At 52.4% G+C, this 24186-nt stretch overlaps 1 protein-coding gene and 1 long non-coding RNA gene across 3 annotated transcripts in view; both read right to left on the bottom strand.

The window, feature by feature from the left end:
- Positions 1–10034: 10034 nt before the first annotated feature.
- Positions 10035–13561, bottom strand: LOC122426244. The gene is made up of 3 exons (XR_006265133.1): positions 13479–13561; positions 11804–11996; positions 10035–10208 (listed from the first exon to the last, which is right to left on the bottom strand). It is a non-coding gene; the product is annotated as an uncharacterized LOC122426244 (long non-coding RNA).
- Positions 13562–19706: 6145 nt separating this feature from the next.
- The window catches only part of PADI3 (peptidyl arginine deiminase 3), a 29825-nt gene continuing 25345 nt past the window's right edge, over positions 19707–24186 (bottom strand). For both annotated transcript variants that reach the window (XM_043445799.1, XM_043445800.1), the window contains 2 exons: positions 22892–23017; positions 19707–21027 (listed from right to left, as the gene is read on the bottom strand). In XM_043445799.1, the coding sequence (XP_043301734.1) occupies positions 20794–21027; positions 22892–23017 (360 nt within the window). In that variant the 3' untranslated portion in view covers positions 19707–20793. The remainder of the gene's footprint in view (positions 21028–22891; positions 23018–24186) is intronic.

The following is a 24186-nucleotide window of genomic DNA, read 5'->3' as shown; positions in this document are numbered from 1 at the left end:
CTTCTTTACCGCCTCAAGGGGTGGATTACATTGCGTTTTGTCAAACAGAACGCTGGGCTTCAAAGCCAGTGCGAGGAGAAGGCTCCAGCTCCTTGGAGGATGACAAGGTCATCACAATGTCAGGCACCAGCCAGAGAGGTCCAGACACTTCTGCCCACCGTACCTCGGTACTGAAGTTGCCAAGAAAACAGCCCAGTCAAGCCTTGGATGGAAACGCGTTTGCTCGAGTGGAGAAGAGAGAGTGCATCAGCTCCAGATGTCCAGCAGTCCCCCGGCCCCCGTGGCAGGGCGGCAGGCTGAGGGCACCCCTCTCATGCCTCGGGAGAAGGGCTCTTCCGCTTCCTCCAAGGAGCCTGAAATGGTGAAAGCTGAGGCTGTGCCTCAGGGCCACTGAGTACGTGTTTAAGCAGAGAGCTTATTGATTCTGAAATAGGGACGATGTTCCAGGCAAGGGGACAAGCCTGGCACAGGCTGCCAGGACTCTGTCTCTTGGTAAGGAACCATTCCAGCCCAGGACCCTTTCTGAAGTGGCCTAGGGGCGCCTAAAGACTGCACAGACCGCATTTATCAACAGTCCCGACTGTTATACCAGCGAGCTTCCCTGAAATAAACCTCCCTTGGTCATAATGTGTAGTTCCTTTTATATATTGTTTAATTCTATTTGCTAACATCTTGTTAAGAATTTATATCTATATTTATAAATGATACTGTTCTGTAGTTTGGGATTCTTCTGTACTCTTTTTGTCTGGTTTTGGTATCAGGGTAATATTTGCCTCATTAAATGAGTTGGGAAATGTTACAACCTCTTCAGTTTTTCTGGAACTGATTATGTAGAATTAGTGTTAATTTGTCTTTGAATGTTTAGTAGAATCCTCCAGTGAAACCATTTAGGCCAAGATATTTTCTTTTTTTGGGTGCTTTAAAATTGAGGATTTAGTGTCCTTAATAGATAACAGGATATTCAGATCACCGACTTCATGTCGGGTAAGAAGCATTCGTTTGCGCTTTGAAAGAATTGGCCCATCCCATGAAAGCTGTCAAATGTCTGTGTGTGCAGTAGCTTGTGGCATCCTTTTATCAAACGTTGATTGTCTACAGGTCCTGTATTGATTATCTCCACTACATTCCTGATACTGGTAATTTGTGTCCTCTTTCTTAATTTGTCAATCTAGCTAGCTGTTTGCCAATGTTATTGATCGTTTCAAATAACCAGTTTTTTTTTCATTGATTTTCTCTATTATTTTTGGTTTCAATTTCACTAATTTCTGCTTTTATCTTCCTTCCTTCCTTCCCCTTGTTTGTGTGTCTTTTGCTCTTCTTCACAGAGTTACTCAAGGCAAGAGCTTAACAGACTGACTTTAGATTTTCCCTTTTTTCTGGTTTAAGCATTTAATACTATACATTCCTGCTCAACACTGATGAGTGTCACCCATTTTGATATGCTGTCTTTTCATTTTCACTCAGCTCAGTTTATTTTTAGATTTCCCTTGAGATTTTCTCCTTGACCCATTGATTGTTTGGAAGTTCATTGTTTAGTTTCCAAGTGGTGTTTCCAGTTGGAGATTTTCCTGTTATTGTTTTCTAGTTTGATTCCGCTGAGTCAGAAAACACACTCTGTATGATTTCAGTTCTTTTAAACGTGTTGAAGTTGCTTTGTGACCCAGGGTATGATTTATCTGGTATGTGTTCTGTACGCCCTTGGAAAGAATGTTTATTCTGCAGTTCTTGGATAGTTCAGTTCAGTTCAGTCACTCAGTCGTGTCCGACTCTTTGTGACCCCATGGACTGCAGCATGCCAGGCCTTCCTGTCCATCACCAACTCCCAGAGTTTGCTCAAACTCATGTCCATCGAGTCAGTGATGCCATCCAACCATCTCATCCTCTGTCGTCCCCTTCTCCCACCTTCAATCTTTCCCAGCATCAGGGTCTTTTTCAATGAGTGAGTTCTTCACATCAGGTGGACAAAGTATTGGAGTCTCAGCTTCAGCATCAGTCCTTCCAATGAATATTCAGGACTGATTCCTTTAGGATTGACTGGTTTGATCTCTTTGCAGCCCAAGGGACTCTCAAGAGTCTTCTCCAACACCACAGTTCAAAAGCATCAATTCTTCAGTGCTCAGCTTTCTTTGTAGTCCAACTCTCACATCCATACATGACTACTGGAAAAACCATAGCTTTGACTATATGGACCTTTGTTGGCAAAGTAATGTCTCTACTTTTTAATATGCTGTCTAGGTTGGTCATAGCTTTTCCTCCAAGGAGCAAGCGTCTTTTAATTTCATGGCTGCAGTCACCACCTACAGTGATTTTGGAGCCCAAGAAAATAAAGTCTCACTGTTTCCATTGTTTCCCCACCTATTTGCCATGAAGTGATGGGCTCTGATGCCATGATCTTCGTTTTTTGAATGTTGAGTTTTAAGTCAGCTTTTTCACTCTCTTCTTTCAACTTTCATCAATAGGCTCTTTAGTTTTCTTCACTTTCTGCCATAAGGGTGGTGTTATCTGAGTATCTGAGGTTATTGATATTTCTCCCGGGAATCTAGATTCCAGCCTGTCATTTCATATGATGTACTCTGCATAGAAGTTAAATAAGCAGGGTGACAATATATAGCCTTGAGATTCTCCTTTCCTGATTTGGAACCAGTCTGTTGTTCCATGTCCAGTTCTAACTGTTGCTTCTTGACCTGCGTACAGATTTCTCAAGAGGCAGGTCAGGTGGTCTGGTATTTCCATTTCTTTAAGAATTTTCCACAGTCTGTTGTGATCCACAGTCAAAGTCTTTGGCATAGTCAATAAAGCAGAAGTAGATGTTTTTCTGGAACTCTCTTGCTTTTTCAATGATCCAGTGAATGTTGGCAATTTGATCTCTGGTTCCTCTGCCTTTTCTAAAACCAGCTTGAACATCTGGAAGTTCACGGTTCACGTATTATTGAAGCCTGGCTTGGAGGATTTTGAGCATTACTTTGCTAGCGTGTGAGATGAATGCAATTGTGTGGTAGTTTGAACATTCTTTGGCATTGCCTTTCTTTGGGATTGGAATGAAAACTGACCTTTTCCAGTCCTGTGGCCACTGCTGAGTTTTCCAAATTTGTTGGCATATTGAGTGCATCACTTTAACAGAATCATCTTTTAGGATTTGAAACAGCTCAACTGGAATTCCATCACCTCCTCTAGCTTTGTTCTTGGGTAGAGTGTTCTATAAATGCCAATTCAATTCTGTCACTGAGTTTTTTAGTTCTTCTGCATTTTTTCCATCTAGTTCTCTCAAGTGTTGAGAGAGGAGTGTTGAAGTCTCCAGTTATTGCTGTGAATTTGTCTCTCCCTTCAGTTCTGTCAGCTCTCACACCTCTTGCAGCTCTTTTGTTTGGAGCACACACGTGTAGGACTGCTGTTTTCCGGTGGACTGAATGTTTCATCATTGTCTGTGCCCCCTCCGTCCCTGTGAATTTTCTGCTCTGAAGTCCGCACTGTGCACGCACACTCAGTCGCTCAGTCATGTCCGACTCTGCGACCCCGTGGACTGTAGCGCCCAGGCTCCTTTGTCCATAGGATTTTACAGGCGAGAATACTGGAGCGGATTGCCATTTCCTCCTCCAGGAGATCTTCCCAACCCAGAGACTGACCCAAGTCTCCTGAGTCTCCTTCATCGGACAGACAGATTCTTCACCACTGAGCCACCTGGGAAGCCGAAAGTCTGCATTATCTGATATTAATAAAGCTATTTCTGTCTTTCTTTTGGATAATATTTGCATGCTGTATCTTTTCCATTCTTTTGTTTTTCAACCTACTTATTTTTATATGTTTGAAGTAAGTTTCTTATAGATGGTATATAGTTTTAAAATTTATTCTCCTAATCTGTCTTTTAATTGGTACATTTAGACCATTAATATTAAATGTTATTATTGATATATTAGGGCTTAAACTTGTCATTTTATTATTTGCTTTGTTTTGCTTTCCCTGCCTTCCTGAGGGCTACTTCAATATTTTTGAGGGTTTCATTATTTTGATTTATCTATAGCACTTTTGAGTTCATCTCTCGTTGTAGCAGACGATGGTGGGGATTCTGATCTCAGCCGATAGCTTCCTGGTGGGGAGGCACAAGCGTCCCTGGTTATTACTCTCCACCACCGGCCCCGCGTGTGAGCAGGCAGTCATGAGAGTCCTGCCTCCTCCACTGGCCTCCTGTGAAATAAAGGAGCAGTTTTATTATCGCAAGAAGATATCAACTAGATGTGTTTTGGGGGCAGGAACCTGAGACATAAAGTGAATCTCCCCTGGCCATAGAAGAACCACCGAGCCTGTGGCTTTTAGTCACTATGACAACAGAGAACTCCACGCCGGTGTCATTTAGAGGGGTAACGATTTACCTGAATTCAAGCTATACCTTCAAGGTAATTCTTTCATTTGCTTTGAGTCTGGAATCCTCTACCGAACTGAGGCTAACTTTTTTCAACTAATTGCTTTGCTGCCTGGTTGAATTCCAAATGCTTTTTTCTCTTCTCTGATTTTTAGCTATTTACATTTCATCCAGTCGGATGAAGCAGATCTCAGGCGTCTGTCTGGACTGCCAGGGCTCTGACCAGGGGTGTGGACCCGGGCAGGCTCAGAGCCCCGGCTGTCTTTCCTGCACCACTACCTGACCTGGGCGGTGGCGGGTAAGGGCTCAGGTCCACTGCCCTCTTTGTGCGGAGGAGGCTTCCCCGCCTTGGCCGGGATTCATTCAAAGGGCCGGTTCTTTCATCTTTGGGGAAAACAACCAGCTCATTATTTGAGAGTTTAAAGTAGACATTTCCTCCACCCCCATAGTCAAGGTTCTGTCTGGACCTGCTGGAGGAAACTCAAAATGCCTCTAGGGTCAGAGCTTTGTCTCCTGTGACGGATACTCCCCTGAGAAGACCTCATATTTCACATGGTAGGGTTATTGAGTTCCACAGTCTCCTTTTAAAAACATTTATGGGACATTGCCCCCGTCTTACTACAAGTGGGCTGATAATAACAAGTCTGGGGGGTGGGGAAGGGCTAGTTGGAGGAAACACAAATAAAAATATTCCCTGATTCCATCAGTCATTTTTGCTGTTTGGTTGCTGTCCAACTCTTTGCAGCCCCATTTCTGGCACATAATTTTATTTCCTTCTATATTTTATATACAGAATTTTAATTTTCATATCTTATGGATACTTTTCTGTTCTTATATAACTTTTAAAAAGAAATTTCCAGTCTTTATCCCAAAGGTAATGTTATTTTTTTAAGTAGAAAGAGAAATCCCTCCTCATTCACGTCTCTTGTTCCTCTCTCCACTGGTGACCTCTGTTATCAGTTAAGTGTGGATCCTTCTAGACTTTCTTCTAGAGCATTATGGACGATTGGATTAAGGCCAAGACTACTGTTGCACGACTTCTTTCACTTTACAGGTCACCAACAACCTTCTATCTTGTACTTTTAAATCTGTTTTTTCCCTCTTTTTTCATACATTTAAAATTTTTAAAATGTGTTCAAAGTAAATCATGCCCAGTTGAAACCATTTCCATAGGTAACGATTACTACTACCACCCCGACTAATCCAATTAGCCATTTCACAGGTCACCTCCTTTTGCAGCCAGACTTTTTCACTTAACTTGAAAGGTATTTATCCTATTATTGTAAAGACCTTGCAGGTTTCATGTGGTGGTGGGCTCATATAATCAATCAAACGAAAGGACCACAGTTCCATGTAAGTACCGTGTGCTAACCGATTGCGCCACTGGAGCTTCTGGACCGCAATTTTCCTACCTTAACATTTTTACCAAGCATGATTCTCATTTTTTGTTATCATGAATCAAAAAAATAAACATTTACCTCTGAAGAGGATCACTACCTTGTTTATTTTTTGGAAGATAGCATTCCTAATATTAAAAACTGTTTTCCAAAGAATTATATAAAATCACAGCCCTGTAAGCAGTTCGCACGAATGCTCACTTCTTCCTGGCCTTCCCGGCAACTAGTGTTTTTGTTTTCATTTCTGCTATTTTGATGGCAGTATTTCGTGTTTAGTTCCTAATGAGCCTGAGCAATGTTCCTCATGCTTGTCATCTTGCTTGTCTGTCCTGCGTGCTCTTGTTTTAGAGCACTTTTGATCAGGCAGGAGCTTAGGGAGGGAAAGGGCCAGAGCCAGGACCCAGGGCCCTGTGGGCAAGTTGTCGCCTCGAGAATCCATAGCTTTGCTTTTGTAGGCTATGATTGTCTTTCTCCAGCAGCAACTTGACGGTTGAAACTGGAGCTACATTAAAATAACACAGCTATGCAAACTTGAACCTGGAGCCGGTTTAAAATAACACAGACACCTCACGTTCCTCTCAGCCAGGCTGGGGGACAATCTTGCCTGGGGTTTGTTTGTTCAGTGGTTTGACACGCAGCCGGGGAAGCCGACAGGTGGGGCTGGGGACGCGTCGGGGAGGTCTGGGCGCAGCCTGCCGGCCTGGGGACCGGCTTCTCCGCGCTCCCTCCCGGTTGCTCCAGGCCTCACTGTGCAGCCCGCTCACCCGGCAGGCTGCCCGGGCGTCTCGGCTGCCGCTCAAGGACTCTGCGAGTGCAGCGTGAACAGACCTCCTGGTCCTATGAAACCCAGGGCCTGGAAGCCTTAACGGAGGAGGCTGAACCCCGGGGCTGACACTGGTCTTCACATCGGGGGCTCTGTCCCGGCTCTCGCTGAGCAGGGCCTCGGGCGATGCTGCAGGTTCCTGGTACAGCAGTTTCACCCAGTTCTCGGGCGTCTGCTGTCTGCCGGGTCCTCTCCCCTCGTCCTAAGGAATCCGGGGGGAAAGCTGCGATTTTTCTGGGATGTCCTGCTTTCAACTGCGATATCCCAACACATGCTTTCTCGACTGCCTTTGTGCAGAGAACTTCCCAGTGCTGTGTGCCCACCTAGTAGCATCGACTAGCGAGTCCTGGGCTCCGGGCAGGCTCCAGGTGAACCCTTGACACACATCACCTCAAGTGATCCTCATACCAACCCCGGGAGGAAGGGGTTGTCACCCTTGTCCTGTAGGCAAATAAACTGAGGCTCAAAGAGGTTAAAGGGCTCAAACAAGATCATGTACTGGTGGTAAAGGAGACCAGGACCTGAACCCAGATCGAGTTGATGGCAAAGCCTTAATCACAAGGCTCTACTGGCCAGTTAGGAGGGAAAATAAAAGACCCCAGGCGCTGGTTTGCGGAGCACACTTCTGCGCCTGGTATTGTGCCGGGTATTAGGGACACGGAGACAGAAAGGTTCTTGCCTTCAAGGAGCATCAGCAAAAGTCACAGAGACAGACCCACCAGGAGATCTCTCTCTCTCTCAGAGTGTATGTATATATATATATATGGTTTCCCTGGCAGTCAGCGGTAAACAATCCACCGGTGACACAGGAGACATGGGCTTGATCCCTGGGTGGGGAAGATCCCCTGGAGGAAGGCATGGAAACCCATTCCAGTGTTCCTGCCTGGAGAATCCCAGGGACAGAGGAGCCTGGTGGGCTACAATCCATAGGGTCTCAAAGAGTCAGACATGATGAAGCTACTGAGCATGCATATACACACTGTGTGCACATGGGAGAAATTTTAAGGAGTCAGCTCACATGACTGGAAGCTAGTGAGTCCCAAATCTGAAGGTCAAGCACGAAAGGGCCCCAAGGTAGAGCAGATGTTGTAGCTTGAGTTTGAAGGCAGTCTACTAGAAGAATTCCTTCTTCACTGGAAGATGTTAGCCTCCAGTCTGTTAAGGAGAGAAGGAAATGGCAACCCACTCTCATATTCTTGCTTAAAGAATCCCAGGGACAGAGGAGCCTGGTGGGCTGCTGTCCATAGGGTCACACAAGAGTCGGACACGACCGAAGCGACTTAGCACGCATGCATGCGTTGGAGAAGGAAATGGCAACCCACTCCAGTGTTCTTGCCTGGAGAATCCCAGGGACAGAGGAGCCAGTGGGCTGCCGTCTGTGGGGTCGCACAGAGTCAGACACGACTGAAGTGACTTAGCAGCAGCAGCAGTCTCTTAAGGCCTTCAGCTGACTGGATGAGGCCCACCCGCATTACAGAGGGTGACCTGCAATATTAATCTCATCTAATGTTGCACAGCAACATCCGGACTGATGTTTGGCCAGATATCTGGATGCCACGGCTTAGCTAAGTTGACACATAAAATTAACCACCATAGACCCTGTAATTTAGGATAGGGGTTCCTTTTTATCCCCCTTATCTTTAAAAAGAACTTTGTTGAGCAGCAGTTGGCAAATATAATTGTGAACATTTAAAGTGTTCAGCATGATGATTGATATGTGTATACACTGTAGAATGATTACCAAGATCAAGATAATTAGCACATTCGTCACGTCACAGTTAATGCTTGATGACCTGTGTATATGGGCGTGTGGGAGAATCCTTACAGTCTACTCTCAGCAACCTGTAAGTGTGCAAAACTCTATGATTAACCAGTTACCATGCTGCATGTTAGAGCCTCAGAAATCGTTCTTCTTACAACTGAAAATTTGTACTTAAATCACTATTGACTTAATAGATTTAATCACTCTGTTTTGATTTTAACTTAAATCACTCTATTTTCTCCTCATCCAATCTCTGGCCACCACCATTCTATTCTCCATTTCTGTGAACTAAAATTTTTTTCTGTTTTTTACAGTCCACAGATAAGTGATACCGCACAGTGTTTAGGTGGGTGTTCTCGCTCTTTTTTACTCCTTTAAGCTTTTTATTTGAAATAGAAGGTTCGTAGGAAGTTGCAAAGGTATTATAGAGAAGCCCCACTTACCCTTAAACAAGTCTGCCCCCCATCTTGTAAATATGTAATACCAAAACCAGGAAATTAATGTGGGTCCAATCTGCGTGTATTCGGTGTCTTTTTATGACACAGGTAGATGAGTCTAGCTGTCATCAGTTGAGACATAGACTCTATTCCTTCCCTGCAGAGACAGCCCTTGGTGCTGTCTCTTTACAGCCACACACACCCCCTGCCCCTCCACCTTCCCAAACCCCTGGTCCATCATCGTAATTTTGTCCTTTTGAGAATATGACAGGTGATCGTTTTTATTGTACATTGGAGTTTACTGATTAAAGGACAAGGTATAGCTGATTAAGGATAGGTTTCTTAATGCTTATGGGGTCACTTTCTCTTTGAGCATTTAAAGGAACTAACAGGGATGCCCTTAGCTTCCCTTCACTTTCGAAAGGGGAAACTGCGGCTCGGGGCAGAGCCATCGCTGGCCTGGGGTCATGGTCGAGTTGGTGCAGAACCAAGACAGGAGTCTGCTTTCTCGGCTCCCTGTGAGCATCTCCATCTCCTGGCAGGGCTGGGGGCGGCGTTCCTAGCTTTGGTTTCCGCAGAAGGAGACGCTGAGACAAGAGTTTGAGTGCAAGTCTTTATTTGGGAGGTGCCGCACGCCCTGGAGAGCGGTGGGGAAATGAGACAGGGAGGGAAGTCAGGGAAGGTGTGTTAGTAGCCTGTTTCCATGGTTACCACCTGTGGGTGCTGGGAGCTTGACCTGCCGGGGAGCCTGGGTAGTGGTGTAGAGCTCACGCCCCCGAGCAGGCCCAGGAGGGGCATCGATGCACCTACTCCCGTTGGTCTTGGCTAAGGGCCGCTCCTGGGGGGTGAGTTCCCTGCACGCTGGGTCTAGTACTCAGAGGATACCGTGGAAAGAGAGCAGGTGCTAGCACTCGGGGGCTGGAGCTCTGTGAGCTGAACGGCAGGGCATGGAGGGCACGGGCAGCATCTGTCAGAGGAGGTGGGAGTGTCCGCCCCCTTCGAGGAGCAGAGGACACTGGGGACACACTCCACCCGAAAACACAGGGAACGTTTTGCCTGCAGTGCGATGGTTCACAGACCCCTGGGGACACTCTCCCTCCAGTGACCCTTCCCTCCTCTCCCCATCCCTCCCCACCCGGAGAGAGTCATGGCTTTCTGACCACTGCCCCCCACCCACATGCGCTCAGGAACTCTTCTGGAGAGAGGTGCCCAGTTAGTACAGTCTGGTCACCCACGAGTGGGTGCCCTCTTGTTCCCCGAGCTTCAGAGCAGCTGGCCCCCTGGTCACCACCCTCAGCAGTCCTTCCCGAGGTTGGCAAGTCCTCTGCTGTCTGCTGCTGGAGGTTCTGCCCTGGTTCCGTGTGGGCCGTGTGGATGAACTTGAGCCACGCATGCGTGATTTCTGCAGTTGCCTCTGCATCTATGTGCACGTCTGCAAATTGCAAAATGTATCATGCATTCAGAGGAGGGTATAACATGCAGCCATTTTAAGAAGTAACAACAGAGTGGACGTCTTGTCAACCCCACCCAGGCTGAGGAATAAAAAGTCTTTAGCACCCTTGAATCTGTGAGCACACCTCCCTCCCCGCTTATAGCTTATAGACTCCTTTGGGTTTCTACATATGTAATCATTCTTTTCCAAACCTTCAACCTTTTATTTCTTTCTCTTGCCTTATTGTACTGCAAGAGCTTTCTGTTGAATGCTGAATAAAACTAATGATCATGGACACTCTTATCTTGTTCTGTATCTAGAAGGAACGGTTTCAACATTTCATCATCATTAAGTATCCTTTTTGATGTGGGTTTCTTGTAGATTGGTGGTTGTCAAGCTCTACCAGCACTAGAGTTACATGGGAGGCTTATTAAAACCCAGACTTCTCCCAACCCCAGCCTCCAGGGTTTCGGATTCAGAAAGCCTGGATGAGGCCTGAGGGTTTCCATTTCAGACAAGTTCCCTGGCCATGCTGATGCCCTCTGAGAACCATTCTGGTAGAAATTCTTTATCGGGTTAAGGAAATTCCTTTCTATTCTTAAAATTTTATTTTAAAATCATAAATGGAAGTTTCTTCAGCTTTTTTTCTAATTTATTGAGACAATTGTGTATTTTCTTCTTTGCTCTGTTAATCTACCAAATTGATTTTCTGACATGAAGCTTGCATTCTTGGGACCCATTTAATTTGATCTGATAGTGTGTAATCTGATCCTTATCCTCCTTTTTGAATGCAGTTGCTAAGAGTTTTACTGAGAATTTTTTTTTTTTCATTTATGAGTTCATTGCTGTGTCTATAGGTTTCCTTTCTCATGCTATTCTTGTCAAGTACAGTGCTTAGCTTGGGCTTAATACTAAAAATACGGAAGTCATTATAGTCATTATTATGCCCTTATAATAGAACTTACCCTGCTGCGTTCCCCTCGCCTGCCTGCCTCGCCCCTCTGCTAACCTGTGAGCCTCCTAAAGGGAGGGCCCACACCTCCTCACTCACTGCTGCATGCGCAGAACCTACCGCTGAGCTGGATACAGAGCGGGGACAGCTGTGCTTGTATCAAGGAGTGTGGGGTGGGGTCACAGGGAGGCTCGAGGGCGGGGATGCATGTACACGGCTGACTCACAGGCTGCCCTGGCGGCTCAGCGGTAAAGAACCCGCGTGCTAAACAGGAGATGTGGTTTGATCCCTGGGTCGGGAAGATCCCCTGGAGAAAGAAATGACAGCCCACTGCAGTATTCTTGCCTGGGAAACCCCATGGACCGAGGAGTCTGGTGGGCTACAGTCCATAGAGTCGCAAAAGAGTCAGACTCAGCTGAGCAACCAAACAACCGCGAGCTGATTCCCGTTGTTGTCCAGCGAAAAATAGCACAGCACTCTAGATCAATTACGGCCCAGTAAAAGCATAATAACGTGGGATTAATAAAATGAAATGGGGATTAAATAGCTGTACAATAAGAAACCAACAACTACAGTAAGGCATTCATCCTGTGGGCAATGAGGGGGACAGAAAGTAAAGAATAAACTTCGGTTGGATGCCTACTGTCTGCCAGGAGCTGGCTAGTCCTCAACCATCCGAAAGGTCAGCACTGTTCACAGTTCACAGACGAGTAGACGGGGCCCCGCCCCAGGCAGTCTCTCATCAGAGCTGTGAGGTGGCCGAGGACACTGACGCTGCCCCGTCCTTTGAAAAATGTCCATGTGTGGCAGGAATCGTTTCACATGCTGCCTTCCTTCTAGTAATGAGAAGTAGATGTCCAGCTCTGGTTCCCTTCTTGCATGGGCTGCTAGGGAGCTCAGAGTCTAATTATGAGCTTAACCAAAGGTGCTAGTTTGATTCTCATGGTCATAGATATACTTGTCCTTTCCCATGGCCTTTGTGTCTGAGATTTTTCCTGCTTTGAGGTCTTTATTTTTCTCTACTTTTTAGTCACCTATTTGCTGAACATTTCCTTATTCTAACTAGGCTGGAATCCCTTGAGAAATGTGTCAAGGGAATAACAAATGAAATATAGCAATAAGTGGGCTTCCCTGGCGGCTCAGCGGTAAAGAATCTGCCTGTCAATGCAGGAGATGCTGGCTCAACCCCTGGTTTGGGAAGATCCCACATGCTGTGGAGCAACTAAGCCCTACTACTGAGGGCTAACTCAGCAGTAGTTACTGAGCCCTAAGTACTGAGCCTGTGCTCTAGAGCCTGGGAGAGGCTGCTCTAGAGCCTGACCGAGCCCACACACTGCAACTACTGACGTCTGCATGCCCTAGAGTCCTAGAGTCCGTGCTCTGCAACAAGAGAACCCGCCGCAATGAGGGGCCCACGCACTGCACCTGGAGAGAGCCCCTGCTCCCAGAGGAAAGGCCTGCCGCAGTGATGATCCAGCACAGCCAACATAAACAAGTAAACTGTTTGCAAAATAGGCAACAAGTATAATGACTGAGCTGCCCCGGGCCGATCGCTCACACGAAAGCTCCTTCCTAAATGACGCCCTGTCCATACCCGCTCAGGCCTCTGCTCACCTAGGCCCTGGGAACTGCCCGGGGGCAGCTATCATTTCTGTGATGAAGATGTTTCAGATTGAGATAATTAACACTGAGATGCTGTTTCTCAGGATGCTGAGACTCATTTAGAGACCCAGGAAGCGTTCAAAAAAGAAACTACGGAACTAACTTTGCTGCTGGCCTTAAACCCTTCAAAGACAGCTCACTCCAGGGAGTCATTGATTGCACTTTCTTTGCGTCTGCGGGTTCACCACACACACTCACACACACACACACACACACACACACACACAGCTGATGAGCGCTGATAACACTCTTGGGGTTTTCCAAGCACGTGTTCCTCTCTAGGAATTCCAAGGGTGACTCCTGCCCCCTGAGATGGTATCAGCAACCACCTCAGATCCTTGCTCCCCACCTAACAAGAAAGTGCAGGGAAGCGGGAGACCCAGGTCTGGTGCCCAGAACTGACGGGACGGACGTGGAGTAGGAGAGGTCAGCCCCTCTTCCACCCTGAGCGGCGTGAGAACCCGCCCAATGCGGGGCTCGGCTTCAGCTCGTAAGGGAGTAGCCGCTGGCGCCTCGTGGTGGGCAGACGGGAGACGCCACTGCCCGCCCTCCCGTGAGCAGCCAGGGCTTATAGCTGTTGGCTTTTCTCGTTTGTTTTTTATTTATTTTAATTGAAGGATAATTGCTTCAGACGGTTGCTTTGGTTTCTGCCATACCTGCTGTCTCAATGAAGGCTTTGCTGTCACCCGACTTCTTATGGAAGCTCAGCTTCCCTCGTGGCTCAGCTGGTAAAGAATCCGCCTGCAAATGCGGGAGACCCGGGTTCGATCCCTGGGTCGGGAAGATCCCCTGGAGGGGGGAAAGGCTACCCACTCCAGTATTCTGGCCTGGAGAATGCCATGGACAGTCTATGGGTCGCAAAGAGTCAGACATGACTGAGAGACTTTCACTTCACTTTCAACATCTTATGTGTCCAGCTTAACCTAAAAAACATTTATCCTCAGAAAAAAAATAAAGCAGGCAAGGGACTTCCCTGGTGGTCTAGTGGTGAAGACTCCGCGTTCCTAATGTGGGGGGCCTGATTAGATTCCTGGTCAAGGAATTAGATCCCATTTGCCGCAACTAAGACCCAGCACAGCTAAATTGAGTGGAAAAAGCAGGCAAGGCTCCGAAGGTGGCGGGGCAGAAAACTCAAGGCTTCAGAGACCAACACCCCCCCTTTTTCGCTCGCTCAGGCAGGTTACTCCAGGTTACAGCCTCACTGGCACAAGGCTGCAGTCTGCGGGCTAGGCCCTCTGCCTGGCACCTGCTCAGGTCTGCCTCTCTGCCTACAGCAGCGCCTTGACGCGGGGACTGTCACTGTGCCCATTCTACCAGGAGGAGAGTACATTCAGAGAGCTTAGGTAATCGCTCGAGGTCTCAGACCGGCAGAGGCAAAGCTGGAGAGCATACCCTGGCAGCCTATCCCCGGCGCCCAGCTCCGGACGCCGCCGCAGTCCTCGCGGGCACACAGTCGGCGCTCACCAGGCATCCGCGGGACTCAACGAGGGCGGGCTGGGGAGGCAGTTGCAGCTCCTCCCCACCTGCAGAGCTCTCCCTGCTGGCAGATGAGCCTCAGTGCTTCCACATTGGCAGAGCGCTGGCTTCGCGGCTGTAGGCAGGGAAGCAGGAACCACGAAGATGCTTCCCCGCGCGCCTCCGGCAGCCCCCAAAGCTCTCCCCAAGGCTGTTCCTCCAGTTCCCCTGCAGAGACCCTTGACTCTCATCTCTCGCCAGGAAATCCCACTCTCAGGGGCCCTCGCTCAGCAGGCAGGACCCAGGACCACCGCGTGGATGGGGCTGGGGGGTGAGGGGCAGAGAGGAGTGGGGTGGGCCCGCGCCGTCGGGGCGCCGCAGAGGAAGACTCGTCTGCGTCCTGAAGGGAGGACACGAGGTGATTAGAGCTGAGACAGACGGCGGGGCCCTGGCAGGCTCCCTCTGTGAACCAGGTTTCTCTCCTGGCCCAGCCTCCTTCTCCTCCGGGTTCAGGGCGGCTAGGGGTCGACAGGGAAGCCCTCCCCTGGTCTGTGACGTGGACCCGGTACTGCAGGCAGTTGCCCAGCCAGCGGCCACCCTTCCTAGCGTCCCCTGCACCGCGCACTGCCGAGTCCTCACCGCTGGACTTGGGGCAGGGGTGACGCGGGCCCTGGTGGTTCAGAGTGGGCGTGATCCTCCTGCCTCTCTCTTCTCCTCTGGGGGCTCGCGGTCAGGGCCCAGACTGAAGCTGACAGAGCCTCCGTCAGCCTGGGCCCCTGAGTGGCGGCGTGGAGCAGAGTCCCCCACTGCCCCAGACATGTATTCACCATTCGGACCCGAAGCACCTTGGCCTGTTGGCCTGGGCAGGAAGGAAGCACATGTAGTGTCTGAGGCATCACACACTTCGTAGTCTCTTGGTTAGAGCAGCCGGCCTCCCTGAACCCACACTTACTCCCAAACCACCCCTGTTCCTTTTCCCTCCCTGGCATCACCATTCTTAGTGCGGTTAGTAAAGCTAAACACCTTCTAGATGTGTTTTCTCTTCAGACTTACGAATGCATACACCAGGAAGCAGCTCCAAGAATGGTCAGAGCCACGTTGCTTGTTAAGGAAACAGGGGAAGAATCTGAGACACACTGGCAGAAAAATCTCCTTCACAGAAAGAAAACTACACGGTGGTGAAAGGAATGAATCCCAGTGACCCGGGTGTGTATCAGGACTGTCTAGGAAGCTTTATAATATACGGATGCCGAGGCTGAGAGGTTTGGTCTCTGGAGGCCTGGCTGGAGGGGTCAGTGGCCCAGGAATCTGTGGTTTTAATGACTCTTCCAGGAAATCTTGTGCAGTTTGTTTAAGAACCTCTGGCCCAGCAAGAAAATTTGAATGCAGCAGGAGCTGTCTGGTTATTGGAGATGTCATCTCAGTCCAGGTGACTGCCATAAAAAGGAAGCAGTGCGTGCTAAGTCACTTCAGTCATGTCCAACTCTGTGCGACCCCATGGACTGTAGCCTGCCAGGCTCCTCTGTCCTTGGGATTCTCTCGGCAAGAACACTGGAATGGGTTGCCATGCCCTCCTCCAGGGGATCTTCCTGACCCAGAGATTGAACCTGGGTCTCCTGTGTTGCAGGTGGATTCTTTACTTCTGAGCCACCGAGAAGGCCCAGAAGGAGGCCATGCCCCCTCCACCCCCCGAGACTGCTGGCTGCAGATGAGGGGAGGGGCAGAGATGCCCAGGAGGACGGTGTGGCGGGGGTCGCAGACTCTCCATCCTGGCTGCGGGGCGGCATCAGCGGGCCACTCTCGGCAACACCCCAACCTCCAGACGGAGTCTCCAAGGGGGAGGAAGACTCTGCCAGGTTTTGAAAGCCTTCCAGGTGATTCCAATTTGAGAACCACGAGAATGGCTGGTTAAGAACCAGGTTACAGAGGTCACCCGCCACTTCACAGCTCCATGACCCGGGCAGGCTTCGTCATTCGTGCCTCAGTGTCCTTGTCTATAAAGTGAGGCTAATGATTGCAACTTCATGCTAGCCTGTCATGAAGAGCAGACGAGATGATGCGTGTAAGGAGCCTGGCACACGCCCAGTACAGCCCACGCCCACCATCACTCCGCCGTAGGGGGTGGGATGATGGTGACCGTGTAGGAAAGGACAGCTCCGTGGGCTCCGTCCGGCCGTCCAGAATTCCTCTCCAGCCACCCTCCCCCGGAGCCTCGGCCATCCCGCCCGATGTGCCCACCCTGCGGGGCTGTGGGGGAAGGGGCAGGAGACCACAGCGTTGGGCAACCTCCTGCCGGGCCCCGCAGTTACTCATTCCTGATTCTGAACGCAGCGTGAGTCAGGCGGGCCCGGGGCCGCCCGAGCCCTCAGTCCCTTCGAGAAAGACAGGCTCTCCCTCCCGTCTGGGCGGGAGCCTCCCCCGGGTCAACCTCAGGCTGCTGAGTCCAGCAGGCTGTGACCTGAGAGTTGCCAGGACAGCCTTCCCTTCCTCCCTCCCAAATCCGACTCCGGGTCTCAGAGGGTCTCTGTCCTCTATTAGAATGCTGACATTGGGAGTATAGATACACAGTGGTCACGTGGGCAGGGTCTGGGCGTGTCATGTAAGTCATCATTTATCAGGTATTACATGCCGGGCACATTTAGCTCCTCATATAACCCCACACAGGCTCTGTGAGGCAGACACAGCTTCACGCCCATTTGCAGAGGAGGAAACAGAGACTCAGAGAGGTAAAGCGTACCGCTGAGAAGGGCCAGTTCAGCATCGGGTCATCCGACTCTGGGGCACGTGGCCCTTCCGCCACGCGTGACGCTTGGTCCCGGGCTGAGGTGTGCGGGGTGTGCGGGCAGCGTGCCCTGAGTCAGGCCCGGCGGGGAGCGGAGAGGGCAGGACGCTTCGGACTGGGCGCAGCGAGTCCCCTCCTCCCGCAGCCTCTGCCGCCCAGCTCTCCACCCTGCCGGGGCCGCGGGCACTCCCCACCTCCAGGCCTCCGCTCGCCCTTCCCAACGCCCGGAAGCTGGCTCCCCCACTCACCCACCACCGCTCCAGGCCACCCTCCAGGGTCAGCCCGCTCTGGGCGGTGCCGGCTATCCCACCGAGGCAGGGCGCCTCCCCGTTATCCCCCGGGCTCGCTGCCTCCACTTTCATTACAATTTCCAGGCCACCCTCCAGGGTCAGCCCGCTCTGGGCGGTGCCGGCTATCCCACCGAGGCAGGTCGCCTCCCCGTTATCCTCCGGGCTCGCTGCCTCCACTTTCATTACAATTTCCAGGCCACCCTCCAGGGTCAGCCCGCTCTGGGCGGTGCCGGCTATCCCACCGAGGCAGGTCGCCTCCCCGTTATCCTCCGGGCTCGCTGCCTCCACTTTCATTACAATTTCCAGTTGTTTGTGCTTCTTTTCACGCTGTCTCCCTAGATAACGAACTCCTGAGGGTAGAGATTGTCTCTGGCAAATAGTTCATGCACGTTGAATATTTTTAGAATGAACAAATGAGGAGGTAACAGAGGTTTTGAACCAGCTTTTGCTAGGATATAATAGCTGGCCCAGTCAAGCCACCTTCAGGCTCCCTTGGGACCTCCGTCCTCACTTCCCAGGGTCAAGCTGACCCCGGGTTGAAGGAACCAGAATATGGGTGGGGGAGGGGAAGGAGTTGCTCCACAAGAACTCAGGCCTCGCTCTGGTCTCCCTGGGGGTTTCCAGGGACAAACGGGGCACCGCAGGCAGCCGTCTGGGGTGGTGATGGTGGAGGGGACTCTCGCCCCAGGCTTGATGAGGCAGCCTGCGGTGCCCTTAGGAGCCACCCAGCCTGCATCCATTGGACCCCAGGTCTCAGGCCGGTGTTGAGAGTCAGGACTGAATGCAAGTCCTGGAGGAAGAGTTTACGGACGGCATCTCTCTCCTGCCGACTCCGTGACACCTGTCGAGAGGCCAAGGTGGATTTCGGAGGGGGCAACTGTGGTCCAGATTGTGGAGATCAGAAGGGCCAGTCTGGTTGTGGTGGCCCCCCAAGGGGGTCCAAGTCCGAACTCCCAGAACCTATGAACACATTACCTTACATGGCAAAGGGGAATCAAGGCTGCAGATGGAATTAAGATCATGAATCAGCGACCCAGAGACGGTGGAGGAGCCTGGCTTATCCAGCTGGGCCCGATCACAAGGGTCCCAGGAAGTGGAAGAGGGCAGAAGAGTTGGGGGAATACGTGACGCTACGACACAGGCTCTGAACCTGGAGGAAGGGGCCGCAAGCCAAGGAGTGCTGGGGGCCCCTGGAAGCTGGGAAACATAAGAGAAGAGATTCCCCACTAGGGCTGCCTGAAGAAACAACGCCTTCCAGACTTCTGACCTCCAGAACTTTAAGATTATAAATCTGCTTAGTTTTAAGCCACTGAGCTTGTGGCAATTTGTTACAATAGAGAGGAAACACATGCCCTGGCTATACTGTTGCAGGGTGGACAGGTGAACCGTGTCTGCAGGGAGGACTGAGTTTGCTTGCTCTGCCTTTGAGGCAAGGTTCCTGGCCTGCAGGAGCCTTCCGGGGGCACAGGAGTCACGCTCGAGCCACGAGAAGTGTCTCAGACTTGTTGCTGGGTCCACCCGCGGCCTCACGAAGGGGACCTCGTGGCCAGTCTGGGGGCATCCAGGGCGAGAAACGCCTGTTTGGAAACACACCTGAGTTCTGATTCTAGGCACATGCTTTCTGGAGGCATGGACCTCCACTGAAATTCTTTCAAAAAACACAGTTTTCTCAACACCCTCGTTGGTCTCAGCTTCCCTTGGAAGTGGGCTTATTCTGTCAGAATCCGGTCACGTGAGGGGCGGTGGGAGTCTGTTTCAGAGATTCGAGGTAAGACGGTGGCCAGGAGGGGATGCGGGGTGGGGGGAGGCTGTGGGATCTTCTCTAACCGCCAGGAAACCACCCAGCCCTGGGGCCGAGGAAGTTGCTCTGAGTCTTGCATCTCCAGAGAGAACACGGGGGTTGGCAGGGAGGAGCCCAGGGAGCGACCTCCAGGGGCTCCAGAGCAAGCCCACGGGGCCTTTACGGGGCGGTCACGGCCTCCCCGCAGACAGGAAGGAGGGCGTCACTCAGGGCACACGCAAGCTTCCCCAAGGTCCACACCCCGGCTTCCCATTGCCACACTCACAATGCAACTTTCCGGCCACAGCCCAGACCCTCGCCCGGCCGTGTTCACCAGGTCCTGGCAGCCTGGCATTTGAGCCCTGGGCTTGCATTTACACATCGTATCATTGCAACTGGCTGTGGTGACCCATGGGATGAGTCCCGTGGCCAAGATGGAACAACCTCACAGTCTTAACCAAAATTTGGGCTTCTCAGCCTCAAATTCCTGGAGGCCTAGGCAAGCAGATGCTTCAGCTGCAAGAAAGTTCTCTGCTCCTGCTGTCTAGAGGGAGCCACGCTGTTTAGATTCATGCTGTTTGTGTTTCTCTTGATTTATTAGCCAGTGATGGAAGCACAGCTGGACCCACACAGAGCACCCATGGAACTGACAAACACCTGGAGAAAGCCACGCCACCCCCTTCCCTGCCCACCTGAGCTCAGACTGGTCCATCCCCACCCAGAGCCCTCCTGTCGTGAGTGGTCTTGGGGGGGTTGGCCCCACCAGGCCCCCTCTCCTGAGGCAAAGTAGGACGTGGAGCGTTGACCTAGGGTCAACAGAAAGCCCAGGACTGATGCTACGAGGGGTTTTCCCTCCTGCAGAGAGGCCCAGGGCCACTAAAGCACCTTATGTCTTATGAAGGACATTTTCCACCCTTGCACCCAGTCTTCCCAATCTCCAAGAATTCCCCAGATATTGTCATCTCCAAGAAATTCCAGGAGGATTTAGAACCATACCCAATTTCTAAAGGTCAGATGATGAGATGTTTCTCAGGCTAAGTAAGGCGTGGCTAATGTTGCTTCAACACACATCTAGAAGCACGTACTATGCTGGGCGCTGGGCAAGGGAGATTTCAACAGCTGGTCAGAGGCTTGGGAGTTGGAATGCTGGTCCCACCTCAATCTAAACAGACCTCTGCTCCTTCACTGTGGGTGAGGCTCTGGGCTAAATCTCTCCTGTCCTGTGACTTTAGGAAATGAGCTCCCCTGCAGAGCGAGAAGCAATCAGACCAAAGCAGGATCGTGGGTCCTTCCTGCCTTAGGACACACAGGCCCAGCAGGCAGAGGAGAGGTGTGGATGTTTCCTAGACTCCAGGGGGTATTAGGCTCCACACAGAGGATTTGGGGGTGGAGAGGGGGCTGTTTGGAGGAGTCCCCATGGGTCATGCTGATCTGCAAGACAGACCACAAGAAACGAGGTCCTTCTTGGGAAGCCAAGGTGGTGAAGTCTGAGAACCGCATGGGCGGCAGGCAAGGCGTTTGAACACTTGGAGGCAAAAGCTTCCGAGCGGGAGCTCCATCCGGAACCTTGGGGTCTCTTGACACTTATTGTTCAGGGGCCTGTTTCGGCCTCCATCACCGAGGCGGACGGCCCACCCCAGGGGTAAAGGGTGGTGGCGGGCGGCTCAGGGCTGCATGTGCCACCACTTGAAGGAGAAGGGCTCCCGGCGCACGTTGGTGCCGCAGTGCACCTCCCCGTGCAGCATGTGGTACGGGGTGAAGTCGTCGATGAAGACGCAGTGCAGGCCCAGCGGCTCCAGCAGGGACCGCACCTTCTCCTCCAGGCAGCAGCGGCCGTTGATGACGGGCCCGAAGGGCTTGGGGATGCCCAGGTGCTTGCCCAGCACCAGCATGTTCACCTGCAAAGAAGGGGGCGCCCAGGTCAGGGGGAGCATCGGCTCCCACCCCAGCACCTTCTCTATGCTCAGAGGGGCGCCCAGGTCAGGGGCGGCATCGGCTCCCAGCCCAGCAGCTTCTCTATGTTCAGAGGGGGCGCCCAGGTCAGGGGCAGCATCAGCTCCCAGCCCAGCACCTTCTCTGTGCTCAGAGGGGGCGCCCAGGCCAGGGGCGGCATCGGCTCCCAGCCCAGCACCTTCTCTGTGCTCAGCGGGACCTGGTGTTGTCTTTGAAGCAGCCTTGCAAACAGCCACTTGCCGCTCCAGGCAGTGAGGGAGGGACGTGGTCTGGCAGGAGCTCTAAGCAGCTATGGACGTGCAGAGCTCACGACGACGTCTCTCCCAGGGGGCTGCCCCCCTTGTGGGTCGGCTGTGGCAGCCGCCACGCCTCTGCTACGGAATCCCGAGCTCCCAGGCTACAGCCGAGGGGACCAGGGTAGATGTGTGACCCAAGCTGGACCAGTCAGATTCCCTCCTCGGGCGGTGCTGTTACCGCGGTGGGACAGCTGAGTCTCTCTCCCTGTGTCTGCACTTCTCTGGGGCCATAGTAATGTTCGTCCCCAGGGACAGAGAAGATAGGGAAGCCAAGCAGGAGAGGAGGCTAGGAGGAAGGGGAGGGATGAGCGATGTAGACGTGGAAACAGGAGCTGGTTCCAGCCCCTCCTAATGCCCCCCACAGTGGCCACCCCTGCCATGAGCCTTATGCTAAATCTTCGGCTCTGGCTGAAACCCGCTCCGGTGGTCTTCTGTCTCCTACAAACACAAGAATCCAGACCGCTGCACCAGCTTCTGGGGGCACGGACCTCGTGGCAAGGCCTCCTTGGAGATGCAGGAAGGAAAGGGAGTAATGAGAGGCTTTGCAAGTGGGGAAATCAAAGAGGGCAAAAAGGCAGAAAGGGGAAGGAAAGGAGGGATGAAGCAAGGGTGGTGTGGACAGGCTGCCCGCAAGTCACTGGGCAAGTCTAGTTCCTCCGAGGGATGGAGGTGGGGAGGGTGCAGATGGGGAGGGGAAAGGGGCAGGAGGGAGCTGGCTGACTGACCGCTGGGCTGCTCGAGGGGTGGGCCTCAGAGAGCGCCCGGGGGTTCACTGTTAGAAAGGCAGCGAGTCTCAGGCCCTGCAGGATCAGAACCGCTGGGGTGGGGCCCCGACGACCCAGTGTTCCAGATGCAAGTTCAAGTTTCAGAGACACCCGAGGCAAAGCCCCCAGCGCTCAATCAAAGGCCACTTCTTCCACGGAGCCCGCTTGGGCCTCCAGTCCTGCCTCTCGGGCTGGAAGTGCTTTGCTTCACCTCTGAACTGGCAGATCACTCTACCACACAAAGTAGATCTTTGGGACAAACCTTCAGGGAGGTGAAGCGAGCTTCTCCCCGACCAGGTTTGGCTGGCAGCTCCTTGGGAGCAGGGAGCAGCCAGAGGCATCTCTGCCTCTCACACGGGGAACCTTAAATATGCGGGGAGTGGGTGAGCATCCGGGAGCTGGGGGAAAGGGAGCAGCAGGGGTATCTGACCTTCCAGTGGATGCTACGCGCACAGCCTCATGCAATCTTTCGCTCACTCCACAAATACCGAGTGAGTCCCTGGGAGGAGAGGAGGGCCCTTGCCTGATGGGCCCAGAGTGCTCAGCTTGGCCAGTGAGCATTTCGTAGTGTCCGTGACAATCGGTCAAGAAGAGCTCCTTCTGCTGGGACCGTGGGACCTCGGAGTCTCCCTGCCCCCAGCCCCGGCCCCTCAACCCCAAACACAACTGCAGCAGGTGTTTGGCCCCCGGGGGCGGGGAGGCTTGGCGCCTAATCTGACAAAACCGTAAGTCCTGGCTGACGGTCTCACCAAGTCCGGGAAGAAGGCCACGGCCTTCCTCCTCTCTGTCTTGAACAGCTGCGGGATGTCCACGATGTCCCGCTCGGCCAGGCCCAGCTCCCGCTTCAGCACCTCCCGGTTCCAGTCGATGCAGCTCTGGGGGCGGAGGACGGAGGGGGAGTCAGGGAGGCCTGGCCGGTGCCGGGAGGGGGGCATCCCAAGGGGCACGTCTGCTCAAGGATGGACAAGATGCCCAAGTGCCCACAGGTCGGCCCTCCACACAAACCTCCCCTTGTGCACCTTCATCGGAACACGCCTGCTCGGGTCCCCCCACCGCAGCCTCTCCCCCTGGCAGGGCCCACGAGAGCGTGGCTCAGGGCACTCCGTCCACCCGCTCCCTTCTCTAGATAGAGCCTCGCTCTTTCGGGATCAAGCACCAGACCCCGCCAGCTCCCACATTTCTATGTCCCAGCCCCTGAGCCACAGACAGAGGAGCCTGGCGGCTTCAGTCCACAGGGCAGCAAAGAGCTGGAGATGACTGAGCACCCACACAGGAACCTTCACAAGGCCCAACGCTTGCCCTCAGCTCAGACATGCAGATACAACCAGCCCTGCGCATCTCCACCTGGATGTCTGACGGGCACGTGAGGAGTCCAAAGACAAGCTTTCATCTCTACCCACCCCTCCACGCCCTCCCTACCACATCCTCAGCTCTGGAATCACCGCTGCTCAGACAAAGGCACTGACAAGTACGCGCGCCCACACATAGCTGGTGGGAGCTTGCCTACAGCACGGGGAGCTGAGCTAGGGGCCCTGTGATGACTCTGGAAGGTGGGGTGGGGGTGCGGGAGGGCGGGGAGCTGGTGTTAATCAGCTGACCCACTTCCCCGTACAGCGGACACTAACACATCATCATAAAGCAGAGTCAGGTTCCCAGGTAGCTCCGTGGGTAAAAAAGTGTCCGCCCCCAACGCGTGAGATGCAGGAGAAGTGGGTTCTGTCCCTGGGTCGGGAAGATCCCCTGAAGGGCATGGCAACCCACCCCAGTGTTCTTGCCTAGAGAATCCCATGGACAGAGGAGCCTTGTGGGCTACGACCCATGGGGTCGCAAAGGGTCAGACACGGCTAAAGTGACGGAGCGTGCAGACCGCACACTCCAGTGAAAAAGAAAACCCTGCAGTCATTCTTGATGCCTGTCCTCTCACTCTGCCTCTGTCAGCGAGTCCCGCGGCTCTTCCATTTACTTGCAAAACACGCCGGATCCGACCCCCTCCACCTGCCCCGCCACGCGGGTGGAGCACCGTCCCCTGCGGCCTGGCCTCCGG

The sequence above is a fragment of the Cervus canadensis genome, chromosome 24, assembly GCF_019320065.1.
Source record: "Cervus canadensis isolate Bull #8, Minnesota chromosome 24, ASM1932006v1, whole genome shotgun sequence".
Taxonomy (NCBI): domain Eukaryota; kingdom Metazoa; phylum Chordata; class Mammalia; order Artiodactyla; family Cervidae; genus Cervus; species Cervus canadensis.
The sequence above is the reverse complement of the archived record's forward strand: the minus strand, read 5'-3'. Positions and strand labels throughout refer to the sequence as shown.